Source organism: Pollachius pollachius, assembly GCF_949987615.1.
Source record: "Pollachius pollachius genome assembly, chromosome: 8".
NCBI classification, from domain to species: Eukaryota; Metazoa; Chordata; class Actinopteri; order Gadiformes; family Gadidae; genus Pollachius; species Pollachius pollachius.
This window is the reverse complement of record NC_136941.1, coordinates 12691220-12707807: the sequence shown is the minus strand read 5'-3', so window position 1 is coordinate 12707807 and position 16588 is coordinate 12691220. Positions and strand designations below refer to the sequence as shown.

General features: G+C 41.6%; 2 protein-coding genes across 3 annotated transcripts; both read left to right on the top strand.

The window, feature by feature from the left end:
- Positions 1-46: 46 nt before the first annotated feature.
- On the top strand, positions 47-10879 carry LOC307079031 (acylamino-acid-releasing enzyme-like; the record flags this gene model as incomplete). 2 transcript variants are annotated; one of them, XM_079741090.1, is made up of 23 exons in its annotated part: positions 47-96; positions 581-710; positions 818-944; positions 1039-1126; positions 1291-1366; positions 1498-1589; positions 1782-1859; positions 2106-2243; positions 2362-2453; positions 2567-2607; positions 2742-2863; positions 3016-3076; positions 3188-3285; positions 3401-3452; positions 3636-3724; positions 3950-4088; positions 8096-8179; positions 8387-8467; positions 8664-8752; positions 9033-9223; positions 9579-9681; positions 10201-10307; positions 10418-10879. In XM_079741090.1, the coding sequence occupies 23 exons, from the start codon at positions 85-87 to the stop codon at positions 10521-10523; spliced, it is 2196 nt and encodes a 731-aa protein (XP_079597216.1). In that variant the 3' UTR covers positions 10524-10879. The 2 variants fall into 2 exon arrangements, with proteins under 2 accessions (XP_079597216.1, XP_079597215.1); XM_079741089.1 differs by lacking the exon at positions 47-96 and having other exon boundaries at positions 503-710.
- A 525-nt stretch (positions 10880-11404) lies between these two features.
- Positions 11405-16200, top strand: LOC307079190 (toll-like receptor 9; the record flags this gene model as incomplete). Its single annotated transcript, XM_079741327.1, has 5 exons — positions 11405-11501; positions 11596-11623; positions 12028-12088; positions 12554-15484; positions 15608-16200. 5 exons carry the CDS (start codon positions 11405-11407, stop codon positions 15812-15814), a joined length of 3324 nt encoding a protein of 1107 aa, XP_079597453.1. The 3' UTR covers positions 15815-16200.
- Between the last annotated feature and the right edge of the window lie 388 nt (positions 16201-16588).

The window sequence follows — 16588 nt, the reverse complement described above, 5'->3', positions numbered from 1 at the left end:
AGCACAACTAGTGGACAACTACAATAGCTGCACGTAGATATCAGCCGTCTGCACACACTACAACCAAAACACTTGCCTATCAACATGGCGTCACAGGTAAGTGACAGTACATATGGATGTACTCATTCATTCAGTCATTAAATGTGGACATTTGATAATAAACAAATAGTAATCTCTCAGAAGACCATGAACGAATAAATTCAGAGAGCGAACGAAATATGAGCGAACGTTGTTACTTTATGGCATTGGACCTATCCCGTAAAACTTGCTTCTTAATAGTTTGCGTCTCATGTGTAGGTACGTAATTCGTAAAGTGTGTTGATCGGACGGCTGCAGGAAGTTCCTGGTCAAGCCTGAAGAAAACATACCGTGAATATGAACTCTATGACATTAACCCTTACTGGTTAGTTCAGCTAGCCGATAACGGCTTGCTAGCCATCGACAACAAACTATTAGCAAAGAGTAGCTTGATCGTTAGCCTACTTCCGTGCCCCAGTCCACTATGAATAGGTCATTGTTTTTTGTAAGGCATTTGTTGTCAATGAGCCGCCATGTGAGTTCCTCTGCTGCGTGTTGTCAGGTGATAACCAGCCCAGATGAGATCTGCAATCTCTACAGAAAGCTCAGCCTGTTCCCTGCTCTGAGTAGAGCAGACGTGGGACCTGTAATCACGTCCCAGTTTGGTGGGAAGTACAGTAACATTTACACAGGTACACGTTTAATGTCTGTGTATGTAACCAATAGTATAGGACATTATTATCGTATTATTATATTATTTTAGGTAAACATTAACATCGTTATGCATGTTCTTCTATAGAGTGGAGCCAGCGTGACCTGGAGAGGAATGAGAATGTTACGTTTTGCAAACAATACATTGTTTTCCATGATGAAAAGACGGTCGTATACTCTGGACCTTCAGGAAACTGCACTGAAATCAAGGGAGAGTATGTTATATTTACAGTTCATAATTCCTAATTGACCAGTTCCCACACCGCAGTTCCACCTTAATGTGAACTCTAATGTGCTTGTCCTGCTAAGGGTGCTGAGTAGAGATTCTCCATCTGGAGAGATGAAGGCAGTGGTGAGAGAATGTTCTGTCAAAGGAGAGGAGAAACAGTTTCTGGAGGTAAGAAGATGTGTGCTGTTGGTCGTTCTCTTTCTTTCTATTGAACTTTCCCTCTAAAATCTTTTGATGCTGAGTTGTACTTCCCCATTTTTTACCTCATTTTATGTGAAACAAAAGTAGAGGGGTTGATCACCTCTGCCCTCTGCCACTATGTGCCCTATCAGATCTGGAGTAAGAACATTAAGGCCAAGAGCATTGACTTGACTGCACTGAAAAAACATGGCAAGGTTTACGGGGATGGTAAGAGATCTCTTCAAACATTTGTTTTCTATATTTTTTTTAAATGTTATTTTCGTCTGACCTACAGAAACGAACATACAGAAGGTATATTCACGTTTCAGTAACCCCTCTACCATAATGTGTCTCCATAGAACAATTTGGTTGCCTGGTGTGGTCTCACTCCGAGACCCATCTCCTCTATGTGGCAGAAAGGAAGAGGCCCAAGGCTGAATCATTCTTCCAGGTCTGTAAGCACCATTGGGGTACACCATTCACTACTTTAACAAGTAATTAGTATCATGTTATATTATTTTAGAGCTATATATTACAGGCTATTAATGACCACTGGAGTAAATCAATAGTACATATGTTTTCTTAAATTTAAAATTGATTCTTTCTTTGTTCTTTGTTCCTTATTGAAAATATGTGTTTGTAGACAGAGTCTCCTGAGTCATCCTCTACAGGGGAGGAGGATGAGATGGGCACAAAACTGGAGACCAAGGAGAAAACTAAGGTGGGTCTCTTGCAAGTTATGCTGTCCAAACCACACCCTCATTTTCCTCCATTGTCTGGTGAGTGTGACACTCTTAGATCACATGATTACTGTTTATTCAGGATGTGCTTTCCCTGCTGCTCCTCTAGGGGAAGCAGTTTGTCTTCTATGAAGAACAGGGGGAGGCGCTGGTTGGCAAAAGCTTCTCATTCTTAGATCACATGATTACTGTTTATTCAGGATGTGCTTTCCCTGCTGCTCCTCTAGGGGAAGCAGTTTGTCTTCTATGAAGACTGGGGGGAGGCTCTGGTTGGCAAGAGCTGCCCTGTTCTCTGTGTGTTGGACATTGAAGGAAACAACGTCTCTGTGCTGGATGGTGTGCCTGAGGACATCTCGCCCGGACAGGTTCACTTGCTACAGTTCTGATCCAAGAGCATGTCCGGAATATTATTCTTAATGTTGCTTCTATATTAATCACCAAGGTGCACATCAACATCCCCACTCTCCCTTTCTCCTTCCCCAGGCCTTTTGGGCTCCAGGGGATACTGGTGTGGTCTTTGTTGGCTGGCGGCACGAGCCCTTCAGACTTGGCCTGAAATACTGTCCCAACAGACCGTGAGAACACATGATTATAATACCAGTGATAAAAGCAGCTGTTGTTTCTGTGGGCTTTGTAGAAAATGAAACCTGTTGAGTTTTGATTGTCGTGCCATTCTTTCTACTCTCAGGTCCTCTTTGTTTTATGTGGACCTAACCGGTGGGATGTGCGGTGAGTGCTTCTCCATTTCACTTCTCAGTTAGCCCTGCTTTTTATGCTGATATAGGCCTGAGAACTGTTGTCCATACTGTCTGTCTGTCTGTCTGTCTGTCTGTCTGTCTGTGCGTGTGCATTGTCTCCTTCAGAACAGTTGTCATCTGGCGACAGTGCAGTGTGCTCCCCCAGGCTCAGTCCAGACCAGTGTAGGATCGTCTACTTAGAGTGTGGCATCTTTGGACCCCACATGCAGTGCAGCAGGTTGTGTATGGTAAGACACACATGCCCCCTTGTGGAAGCAACGCACCTGATCTCCTATTGGATGATAGACCAACGTCTTTATAAATGGATAATGGTAGCATAACAATTATTTCTTCCCACCATATATGAATACATTCCACATGTGTGCTGTTTGGTTTGCAGTATGACTGGTACACCAAGAAGTCCTCAGTGGTGGTGGATGTAGTGAAGAGACCTGGAGAGGGTGAGGGACATTTAACAAGCCATGCAATGCTGTTATAGGCTCCTTTTATACCTTATGGTTCGGCCTGTCCTGTCATTTTGTTGACTATCTGAACAACCTGTTTGTCTACAGATGGCTTTACTGGTATATATAGCTCCCAACTGTCTCCACAGTGCTGGTCGGCTGACAGTCAGCGCGTCCTCATTGCCTGTCCCCAGCGTAGCCGCAAGGTAAAATGGCAACCAGTGTAATCTCGGAGAAGAGAAAACGTGTGTTATTTTAATTGCAAATTAACCATGCATATCTGTTGTTGTTGGTTATGTTTTTGTTTTGTATACCTTGTAGGACCTGCTTGTTGTGGACATCTCCACAGGGGGCATTACTTCTCTGACAGCCAGTGAGTCAACTAGCACCTCTTCGACGCTTGACTCATCATACTCTGCCTGGAACTCAAAGTTCTGTTAACTGATAGCATATTTCTGTCTCAAAAGTGGCCTGATTGCCAAGTCAGTGTGTTTTGTGAGAAACATGGCGATGTTGGGGCACTGGGTCTAACATGCTATTCTATGTTGCACTTCAGAGTTTGACATCAGCAACTGGTGCATCCTGAACATAGTGAGAGATCTGATGGTAGTCAGCTTCTCCTCGCCAAACTGTCCTCCCAGTCTGGTAGGTTTAACCCTATAGTTAGGAATAGTTTCTGTTCTTAAAGTGAATTCTATTTTATAAGTTATCATGTTTATTTAAGATGTGTAAAGGTAAGTGTAGTTTATTGGTTTGGGTGTGCACGTTGGATTACAAAAACCTGTAATTCTCACATGAATTATTATACATGCAAGTTGTTCTTAAACGGTGATGGGGATCACCAGATGCTTTGTCATTTCCTGTGTTCAGAGTGTAGGTTTCTTGCCAGCCAAGGACTCCCAAGAGGATATTTCTTGGGTTACTCTGGAGGAATCCCAGCCTCAGAAAGACATTAACTGGCAGATCCTCAACCTCAGCCCTCCCGCAGATCAAGACAACAGTCAATACCGTGAGCCCAATTCCCACTTCTTCTTTTTCGTTTGTGGTCATTACCATTTGTCATGTTTTTGAACGACTATTTGGAGAGAGAGATGTTTCCAAATAATTTTAGTCACTAAAATACGGGAAGTAAGAAATAATGAGTAGAAATTATTTTCATTATGTTTGACCTGGAACTGCAGCTAGTTACGTTTTGGTCAATGGTCACATGTCATACTGGCCATTGACTCCTAGCTCTAGCGTTTGGCCTTCCTTTTAGTGATATCATATATTCAAGTAAATTTTATGGTCTGCAAGTGCACGTTGCGTTAACAAAAAAGATTCAAGGCCATAAAGATTGAAGCACCTGAAATTTAATTCTCGACATACTGTACTGTGTACAATCTATATTAGTGTGTGTACACAGTATATTACTGTGTACACAGTATATAACTGTTTGCACTCTATATTAGTATCTACACAGTATATTACTGTGTGCACTCTATATTAGTATGTACACAGTATATTACTGTGTGGACTCTACATTAGTGTGTACAAAGTATATTACGCTGTGCGCTCTATATTAATGTGTGAAGGGTCTATCACTGCGTGCATTGCTATGGTGACACAACACTGGGAGCTGCCTTGTTAGCTATGACACACCACATCTGATTCTCAGAATTGATTGGACATGCTTGAAATTGTGAAAACGGTGTTGAAGTTCAAATATGCCAAATGGAATTAACCATCACAAATGTCCTTTGTGGGCCACCTAGACGTGACATGCTTCCTACATTGTGATGTGCTTCCTCTTTCCTGTCTGACACTTAAGGGATGTCCCGCTTATAACATGGCCCCTTGCTAGTCATTGCTATGGAAGATTGTTGATTCACATTGTTGGCGATTCAGTTTCAAAGTTTTTATTTTTAGCTCACACTATTTGTAGTGTTCCTGGAAACAGACGATATAAATATAATGCATAGAGCGCAATCAATTAAACATTCATATGGAACGCAGACACAGGGCCCTATTTTAACGGTCTGAAACGCAAGTGAGAAGCGCCAAGCGCATGTAGCTTTGTGGGCGGTTTTATGGCGATGTCGCTAGTTTACCGGCACAAAAATGACTCTTGCGCCCGGCGCAAATCTTAAAAGGGTTGGTCTGAAGTAGCCTAATTACCCGTAGGTGTGGTTTGGGCGTAACGTGCAATAAGAGTGCCAGCTCCCATCCCCTTTAAGAGCCATGAGCGCATTTGAATCTGACGAGTTGATATTTTGACAGCGCGTCTGCAGTCTCCGATGAGACAGATGCACATGAATTTCAAACTTCAAATGACTCAGTTTATGGCCAAATAATATGGCCTAATTCACACATGGAATAAGGTTTTCTTCCACAACTTCAGAAATACTGAGTCCTCAAATAAATTTTGGCAAAGAAAACTTAACACACATGTGATATGCGGTAACTGTGGTTCTATTTAATGATAAACGCAATACATTATAGACATCGTTTCTTATCAGTATTGTATGCATTATCGTTATCGACTTGTGTTCCTAATATGCATGTGTCCCCTGTTAATATACATTGCCATGGACTGTATTATGCGTCACGTGTTTAGTTTGCGTGTGTTTAAACAGATGGACGCACACGCGCGCGCCCGCATTCATTAATTCTTTTACAAATACACACACGTGCGCCCGCATTCATTCATTCTTTTTAACACTCACTCGCGGTAAAACAATGTTTTCTCATGATCAAATACTCATCAATCCTAAAAGTTATGGGCATGTACATGATGTCTGTGTCAAGAAAATATGTGTTTGCTGTACGGTGTTTGCAGATGCATTGATTTAAAAGTACAACTTATTACCGCTGTATCAGCTGTTCTTTCCCAAATAATTTACCAAGAATGTGTGGCTAGGTAGATGAGAGAAGCAAAGTGTATGCGCGAGGTGCACAAGCAACATTATGCATGCACCCTTAAAATAGCATCTGAACAACGCGCCACTGACTTTAAACCAGGTATTTCCTGGTTTGTGGCACAAGTGGTTTCTGAAACTGCAAAATAGCACCAGGGAACTTTTGCGCCAGAACACGCCGCCTCCTCCTTTCGCCGAACCGCCCCTTGGGGCACAAGATCATTCCCTAATTTACAGACGCGTGGCGCAGGAGGGAAAAGAACGCTCTGCGCCAGTTGCAAACTAGCAACGACACATGCGCCAGTGACTAAGTCATTGCGCCGGATGCAAGATAGGGCCCATAGTATCTAAACAAGATTTTAACATAATGGTTAAATGGTAAATGTTATGCATTTATCTAGTGCTTTTCTATCCAATGGCGACTCAAGGCGCTTTACAATTATTGCCTCACGTTCACCTATCCTACACCCATTCACTCACTGACGGGAGTGTCAAACATGCAAGGCAACAGCGAGCTTGTCGGTAGCACTTAGGGTTAGGTGTCTTGCTCAGGGAGACTGCAACACTCCGGTTGGGGATTGAACTAGCAACATCCAACACTGGTTGCCAGTCAACCTGCTCCTCCTGTGGAACCGCTGGCCGCTGTTCTATTATTTCATATTTAGCAACTGTGTTCGCAAATCTCCTATGCAATTGAGAGCTAGTACCTCCATGTGATGTGGCCCAGTAGAACGCCAAAGGAGGAACATAACATAACTAAAGAGGAACAGAACATAACTGACGATTTTTCATTTGTGACGTTAATTGTTGGTGTTTTTATTTTTGCTATATTGTTAACTGCTAGTATGTTATAAGCAATGACGGATTACCGTATGGGCAAAGTGGGCACATGTCCAGGGCCTAGCCAACGGGGGGGCCCTTCATATATATATATATATATATTATATATATATTTTATTTTTTTTAATTTAAAAAAATTCAAATGGCCAAGACTTTGGTCATAAAAGGATTTGAATGTTTTTGATTCGCAAAATGAATACATCACATAAAAAATCGTGACGTGACGTCAATGTCGTAGTGCTTGGTCAACGGTCAATTTCACTGTGAAAATGGAGAAACGTGTGCTAAGCGGGTCGGCATATCATAAACGCGTAAACGAACTAAAGATACTGCCCTGGTACAACAAATATCGTCCATCTCAACATTTTTTAACTCGTTAATTTGTTAAAGGAAGTCATTGGGTGCTTTTAAAGTCATGATATTAACCTGACAGATTCCATGTTCTGCTGTTGAGACGAGCGGCTGGCACTATGCATGCCCGCAGCCGGGGGCTGGGGTTAGTCTCTCTCTCTCTCTCTCTCTCTCTCTCTCTCTCTCTCTCTCTCTCTCTCTCTCTCTCTCTCTCTCTCTCTCTCTCTCTCTCTCTCTCTCTCTCTCTCTCTCTCTCTCTCTCTCTCTCTCTCTCTCTCTCTCTCTCTCTCTCTCTCTCTCTCTCCTGGCTGCGCGCTGCATTATAATGTGTGTGATTGTGGAATGCATGAGTTATAATATGCGACCAAATTCGGTGTGCTAGTGCATGTATTTGCGTGTTGGTAGGGGTCCATGGCTGGTTTGTGTCCAGGGCCCGTGGTCATGTTAATCCGTCCTTGGTTATAAATTAACAGAGTTATTAATCCTCACAGGATGCGGGACAGCTAATGTGAGGTTGAGGAAATGTTGCACATTCGTTGATCGGAGCGGTGATGAGACTCCATGATGTTACTTATACGACCACGTCATAGCCGTGCCGTCAACGAAAGTTAATCAGCACCACTCCAGCCAATCCAAATCAAGTACTTACCCAGGCCATGGTAGAAATGCAATATTGCTGGTAAATAAGTCCATACAAACGTAAGATTTGCGGCACATATAAATGCTACAGCATTTAAGTAATAAATAAGATTACTGTGTGTGAGTAAAGTGGACCTTGAGGAAGAAGTTGAGCTGAATGCAGTGAATGATCTTTACTTTTCTGTGTTTGAGTCATCCCAGAGTTATCTTTTGAAGGGAATATGTATACCATTGCATTCATAACTGAATATGTCCTGGCTTACAGACATTTTGTTTTGATGTTTTTTAGCGGGCTTGGACTTTGAAGCCTTGCTGATTAAACCAAAGGAGGCCCAGGAGGGAGCGAAGCTGCCTCTGGTCGTCATCCCCCACGGTGGGTCGGCGTCAGTCGGAGGCATCAGCTCATTTGATGCACTGGGGAATGTCCTCATCCTTTCTAATCCCTGTATTGTGTTTTGGTTTTTAGGATCTTTGTTAAACATTCAGTAATTACACATGAGGTTCTGCGGCAACTGTACATTTGTAATTGTGTACACAAAGAGCTTTTCATATAAATGGTGAATGATGTTTCCCTACTCAGGCGGTCCTCATTCAGTGATCGTGGCTGAGTGGCTTCTCTCCCCCTCTGTGCTATGCAGGATGGGCTTTGCTGTGCTACTTGGTGAGTAGATTTTTTTTTTTTTTACAGTGTATATATATATATATATATAGATGTATATATAATAATTAATTTTATTCCTATTTGTGAAATTAGATACTCAAAAGTAACAAACCATAGTTCCATTGACTGGAATGAATATTCCAGTCTTGCTGTAATATCGGTAAAAAGATGTGTAATATTTGTCGCTTTCTTCCAGTGAACTACCGAGGCTCCATTGGCTACGGCCAGGACAACGTCCTCTCGTTACCTGGCAACGTGGGCAGCCAGGATGTACAAGATGTTCATGTGAGAACTTACTAATAACACCCACGTTAAATATGTCACGCAAGTTTTCAATAACACAGGTGTTCAAATGCTCTCTGCATTATTTAATATTATTTAAACTCTATGGATGTTTTTAAGTAATTTTTGTAAGACTCTACTTCCACTGATTCATAATCATACCATACGATGATTTAAAATAAATGTTCATTTTTTTAAGACTGCATCTAAATGGAAATGTTTTGGTTTTACTCATGTGCTGCTGGCTTTTTCCTGTGTTTAAACATTTCCATTTTCACACCAGTTTGCTGTGGAGAGCGTGCTGAAAGACGGGGAGTTGGACGAGCAGAAGGTCGCTCTTTTTGGGGGCTCCCACGGTGGTTTCCTGGCGTGTCATCTCATTGGCCAGTACCCAGGGTTCTACAAGGCCTGTGTGGCACGCAACCCTGTTACCAACCTTGCCTCCATGATTGGCAGCACAGACATACCAGACTGGTAATTCATTATATGTTTGTGTAAGACACACAATTTACATGTCAGGTGTTTCACTACAGAAAACATCTTCCTTCAGAACTGGTATTCCCCAGTTGGGGTAGTACCTGTTTTTTTTGTGAGGATGGTTTCTATACTTCTCTGCACATCTGGGCTTATGCATGTACTGCGGTGTGTGTGTGTGTGTGTGTGTGTGTGTGTGTGTGTGTGTGTGTGTGTGTGTGTGTGTGTGTGTGTGTGTGTGTGTGTGTGTGTGTGTGTGTGTGTGTGTGTGTGTGTGTGTGGTGAGGGGAAAGCCCATTGCAAGCTAGTGGCTGCTGATCCTTTGTGTGTATGCCTTCATTGTAAATACGTGCAGGTGCATGGTGGAGAGCGGTTACAACTACAGCGCAGACTGTCTGCCTGACGCTGCCATTTGGGAGCAGATGCTGAGCAAGTCTCCTATTAAACACATTGCAAAGGTCAGTTTAAGAGAGGCTGAGCCCCCCCTCCCCCCTCCCTCATGCATTGCTTTTGAACTGAAAAAGTCGTATAGGAATCAAATGAGCCACATAAAAATAAGTTATGATATGGATCCAAATCTCCATGAAATGTTCCTGGCAAGGTTTGTTTAATATAAATGCAAATTCCCACATCAAGAATTTTTTAATTGATTTCAATGGCATGGGTAAAATACATTGAAAGGCCAGGCAACATTTGATAACTGGCTTAAAGTATGGCTCAAATAAGGAGCAAAAGCAGCAGTAATTACTTTGATGACAGTGTTTAAGCGACTCTTGAGTTTTCATGGGTAGCATGGTGTAGTTGGTTTCTGTCTTTCTCAATTATTTAAAATAAGTAGACCCACACACGCCTTTGTCCCTTTCTAAGGTCTATAAGCAACACGAGTTGGGCATGACATGTCTATTGCGAGCAGTCACACTGGTCCATCAGTAGTCGCCAAGTATTGCCTCACATGGGTTGTTTTAAATCATCCCCAGGTGAAGACACCGGTGTTGCTTATGCTGGGGGAAGAAGACAAGCGTGTCCCTAACAAGCAGGGCATTGAGTACTATCGGGCTCTGATGGCTCGGCAGCTCCCTGTCCAGTAAGTATTGGCCGAACAGCGGACCAATAGCCGGAAGCGCCAGTAGCAAAACAACCTGCCGTTCAATGCTTGGATTGTCCTTTGACCTCTGTATTTCCCCCACTTGTCAGGTTGTTTTGGTACCCGGGCAATAACCACTCACTCTCCAAAGTGGACGCAGAGTCGGATGGTTTCATGAACGTCGCTCTGTGGTTGGTACAGCACCTGTGCAGATGAGGCAGCCTGAAGACTAATACAGATACAAAGCAGTGGGTATCAGGCCTATAACTGTCTACGGTATCAGGGTACCCCCGAGGTACATTAAGACGCTGTGCTTCTCAGGATAAAGTGAGGTCCAAGCCAAATGTTTTTATTGTTGTTTTTTTTACATCTGGGATTTACTATCCCATCCTTAATTAATGGCAAATTCCATTATATGTGTCAGAAATAAAATTTTGACTGCATAACTTTCTCCTTAATTTTCACTGAATGTAAAAACGTATATTACCTTTGGTTTGCTCCTCCTTCCCCACAACCACAATGAGTTAAACATGTTATATTCAATTGATGTTTAAATAAACGATTTCATAATAGAGGTATGTTCTCTTATTTCCTCCTAATTGGCTCTCTTAATAGTGTCCTTGGGTTCATAAATAATACAGAAACTTAAAACATTTTTATTCACTTGCCTTTAGGTTTATTTCCTATTTTATGTTTAATTTTCGTGTACGCCCTTTATTTTCTGCCTTTATTGCATGCCTATTTTTGACTGAATTTGTATTTTCTGTGCATGCACTTTAGGGTAGATCGTTAAGTCAGGTTAGTTGTAACACTGCTCAAATTGACAAACAAAAGAGCTGTGATGATGTCATCAATATCGTACACTCCCATTTCCTTGTTCTCACGGATTTGGTATAATCTCTCTGTAAGCAATGTTGTGGATTTGATGAAGAACATCTCTTCAGGTAAGGAGCATTTTTTTTTGTTATCTAGATAATTATTTCTAGCATTACAATGCTTTAACTTGTACAACTGTAAGCTGCAGTTTCTTTCATCTGATGATCTGCAGTCATTCTAACTCACAAATACTAAAAAAAACACATGCTTAATCTTTTCTCATGGCTGCATGGGGTGGAGAAAGAGGAAGCAATTTGTTAAAAAAATGGCCTCATGGCCAAAAAACAAACTCATGGCCAAAACAAGGATGGGTTAAGAGTATGTTGTCTTTTGGATCTAGAAAGCCTGCACCAGTTATTACCTACCTTATAGTGTGGATGTTCTGCAAATTACCTCTCATTGTTCTCCCTAGATCTATCTCCAGCTGGTGTTAATCGGGGGTAGGTTAACAACTCATTGTATTCTGCATTAACTCATATAATCTGTGATTGTTTTGTAGATGTCCAAATTAGTTAAATTTTTTGCAGAAAAAGATGAGCACCTTGTATCAAATTTTGAGAAATCGAACATGAACAGCCACTGAGTTACTGATGCTCAAACAAAAAGTATCCCATCCCCGGTGTTCCCCTACTGAAAAAAAGATATGTACATCACTTTGGTACGCTATATAAATAATTAACACTGAACTTGAACTTGAACATCACCAGTAGCTTTATTCAATTGCATTGAATAAACAAAGTTATTTTGCATTTAATAAGTAGGTGATTGACTCATTGATTTTTGTGAATCAGAACACACCTGGTGATTGTCTGGAATAATAATCTTGGTTGTTTCACTTCTGCAGAGCGTTCATGCTTATCAAACACCTGCGTCCCTACTTGAATATCAGGCCAATACAAATGATGGTAAGTCAATTCAGATATTTTATAATATTTCCACTATTGATCTTATCATAGTTTCACATTGTATTATGCCAAGCTCACTTTTCATTATGCCGCGCCATAGTAGGCACACTCCCTTAGCCTTGGCATCAGTACGCAAATAATCACACCACAGCGAACAAGCCTCATTTCCCAAATCTTGGGAAGTGAGGCTTATTCTCTGTGGTTATTCTCTGTCCTACCTCAACAATTGACTAGTGTGTGCCGTACCGTGCAGGGATGGACTAAAGACTGTCATTAGACAGTGAGCTGCTCTCGTCAGGCAGAATTTTGGCAAGGTTTAAAGTCTATTGGAGTGAGCTTGGCACATTAGCAGGATGTAATACCAAAGCATTGAATTGTTTCCAGAAATATTATCTTCTAGGAATATGTATGTATGTTTAAGATGGAAAATTCAAATAATCACTAATATCCCATTTTCTCTTTCAGGATGTCTTTCAAAAAGTCGTTCTTCTAATACTGGGTCAACTTCCTTTATTGATAGCAAGCATTCCTCCGTTTTTTCCATGTGACAATAATGAAATTGCTACGGAGGTGTACTGTGCACACAGGCCACTCAAGGAAATCCCTTTTTTTAAATCAATAAATGTAACGTTTCTCGACCTAAGTCACACCAAGATACGGAAAATGGGACAACACAAATTCTCTGGTATACAAAACCTTATCACTCTGAAAATGATGTGGAATTGTGATCCAAAAAACCTGAGGACTAATAAAACCACCTACTGTCGAGTCAGAATAGACAAGGATGCTTTCAGGAGTCTGCGCAACCTCACTTATCTATATCTGGCAGGAAACAGCCTTACCATGTTACCCTGGTTACCGGAAAGCATTAAGGTCCTGAATCTCGAGAGTAACTGCCTTTTCAACATCATCATTCCTTTTGGAACTCCACATCTAGAGCAGCTCCTCCTCACAATGAACTGTTATAATGAAAACCCTTGTTACCAGTCATTTTACATCCATGAGGATGTTTACAAGGAGCTATCACATCTAAAAAATCTAACCCTGGGATACAACAATTTGACATCAATACCACTAGGATTGCCTGCTTCACTTAAGAGACTAGACTTGAAAGAGAATACAATAACTGAGATTCCAGAAGGGGCATTTGCCATGCTTCCCAACTTGGAGGATTTAAATCTGGGATGGAATTGTCAGCGTTGTGACCATGCAGCCCACCATTGTTTTCCCTGCCCTAACAACGCCTCCCTTCTGCTACACCCAAATTCTTTTTATGCAATCAACAGCTCCGTTGTTTATCTGAGCTTGAGAGGAAACTCTTTAAACAATATTCCAAAGGGTCTTTTTCTCCCTTTGACAAATTTGAAGAGGTTGGATCTCTCTGACAACTACCTGGCCCACACCATCCGTAATGGTACCTTCTTTACAGAGCTAAAGCATTTAACATGGATCAACCTCATCTATAACTTTCAACCACTAGCGAAATTTCAGGATCTGGTCCTTTCACCACACCTGGGCAATGTCTCAAATCTAGAAACTCTACTTCTCAGCGGATACTTTTTCGGTACAATTTCAGAACAAAGCATTGTGGTTCTGTCCCGACTTAAACAACTTAAGATACTTGAGATGCGCATGAATTTCATCAGCTATTTCAATATGAGGACTCTGGGAATGTTACCTTCCCTCAGCAGATTAGACCTCTCCCAGAACATATTGAGTTATCTCCCTTACAATGTGTCACATGGATACTCTTTGGAAAAAGGCTCTCAAGATTCAATTGTTTTCAACGATTATTCAGATTTACCCATGCTGCCAGTATCGGAACACATGTATCAAACTGAGACTGACAGCGACACATGTAGATCTAACATTATAATATTTGAAATGTGGCATTTCAACCAGAAATTCTGCCAAAAAAAGTTCACAATTGATCTTTCTCAAAATAATGTTATTTTCCTTCATGAAGATGTTTTTGATGGTATGGAAAATGTTGTGTGTTTAAACCTGTCTTACAATTATGCAAGCCAGGCTTTAAGGGGTAGACTTTTCAATCGCTTGAAAAGCTTAGTTTACCTAGATATGTCATACAATAGAATTGACCTATATTATAGAGATGCATTCAGTGAGTTGAACAAGACTCTGAAGGTACTGGACCTGAGTCACAATGAGTATCATTTTCGTATGATGGGCATGGGTCATCGTATTGCGTTTATTCAGATTCTCTCTAATTTGGAAGTCTTAAATCTTGCAAATAATGACATTAGTGGGCGAATAGATCCGAGACTGAGCAGCAGCTCTTTGCAGTATATGTACTTCTCTGGGAATCGCCTAGATATTATGTGGGAGGGGGAGGGACAGACCTACATTCATTTCTTCCAGGATCTCAGGAAATTAATCTACTTGGACATCTCTCAGAACCGGCTACATTCGGTCGAACAACCGATCCTCTGTAATCTACCAGTGAGCCTACAGGCCCTCACCATTAGCAATAATTACCTTCATTATTTTCCATGGCTGAGCCTTACATGTCTTGGCAATCTCAGTCATCTTTCTCTCAGTGGAAATCATCTTTCATATTTGCCTGAAAGTGTTACAGAGTTCCCACCAGTTTTTTCCCTCTTGGACCTCAGTAACAACTGGATAAGCCATCTTCCTAGTCAGTTCTTTAGTCGAGCCAAAGCTTTGCAGTGTCTCTATCTCAATTCCAACTATCTCGTAGTTTTGAACCTTCGGTCACTTCCACCCCTGCTGAAAAATGGCACTTCTCATCAGTTGCTTACTCTTCATCATAACCACTTCAGCTGTGACTGTTACAATTCCGGATTGGAGGAATTTCTACGGACCAGCACCACACGTATTCCTTACTTGACTACTGGTGTCCGATGTGAATTCCCAGAGTCCCTGCAGGGAAAGAGTGTGCTGACAGTGGACCAAAGTAACTGTCAGATCTATGGTGGCTTGGCCTACCTCTTAAGTACAATCTTCACATGTGCATTTATTGCTTTGCCACTGTTAAGACATCTGTATGGCTGGGATGTGTGGTACTGCCTACAGATCCTATGGGCAGGATGTAAGGGCTACCTGCATCCTTCTGCCAGTTGCTCGCCAAAACAATATGATGCTTTCGTGGTGTTTGACACAAACAACCAGGCAGTGAGAGACTGGGTTTACAATGAGTTGGTTATCCGTTTGGAGAGCTCAGGCTACAGAAGATTCTCTCTCTGTTTAGAGGAGAGGGACTGGATTCCAGGGCTATCCTGCATTGAAAACCTCCACAATGCTGTCCATAGCAGCGAGAAGACAGTGTTTGTGCTGTCCAACGCTGGTGAGGCAACGGTCAACGGTGTGATACGACAAACCTTTTTCATGGTTCAGCAGAGGCTTCTTGATGAGAAGGTATACAATGAAATAAATGTTTATGAAATGCTTAAAGTTATTTGTTTACATTCATTAGCATTCCTATCATTATTATATTGTGGCAAGTTGTTATTGATCTCTCTCTGATGTCATCTCAACAAGGTGGATGTAGCCATTCTCATACTGCTGGACAAGATGTTTCCCAAGCTGAAGTACCTCCAACTAAGGACGAGGTTGTGCAGGAAGTCAGTGATGTCCTGGCCTAGAAACCCACAGGCCCAACCCCTATTCTGGAACCAAATGAGGACAGCACTGTCATCAGACAATCTTAAATTATATGACAACAACATTAGTGAAAGTTTTATATAATTTCCATAATCCTTTTTCTAATATGCATAATGTAAACTATAAACAACTTACTGTGTCGTTTACAGGGCTCATGTCATGCCACCAGGTGTGGGTGTGATATGCTGGTAGAAGCCGTTTGAAAATCATTCCTTCCCTGTGCCGTAGTAACATCACAAGTGGGCGTGTCCACCTAGCTCTATGCTTGATATATCAGTCTACCAGCATACCCAGTGGACTGTAGCAAACTCATCTATGCTTCATATATCTAGGTGGACACGCCCACTTGTGATGTCACTATGGCACAGGGAAGGAATGATTTTCAAACGGCTTGTGCCAGCTTATCACACCCACACCTTCAGGTATTACATGGCCCTTTAACAAACTAACAACTACTCTGAAAATGTCCAATGTCCGTATAGGTTGATTCACTTTTAAATGTTGACCTCCTCTGTTCAATAAATATTGTTAAATCCGTGAGATATTTAGCTTGAGTTTGTGTCCCTGCTCTCATTGAAAGGTGTATCGCAACAATGTAATGTGAACCCTTTTAATGTAGAACACATAAATCCTTTTGGACAATGTACTGGCTATGCTACCAGTAAGATGTTTCATTGAAACATATTTATTGAAACTCAATGTGAATAACATTAAATGGTAGAACATTTCACAGTCATTAGTGTGCTGATATACAGAGAAGCGATTATAGCTTACTGCTGTAGTCCATTGGGAGCAATACATGAAGCCTATATATACGGCCTTACCACCATGGACATGCCCGATCTCGTCTGATCTCGG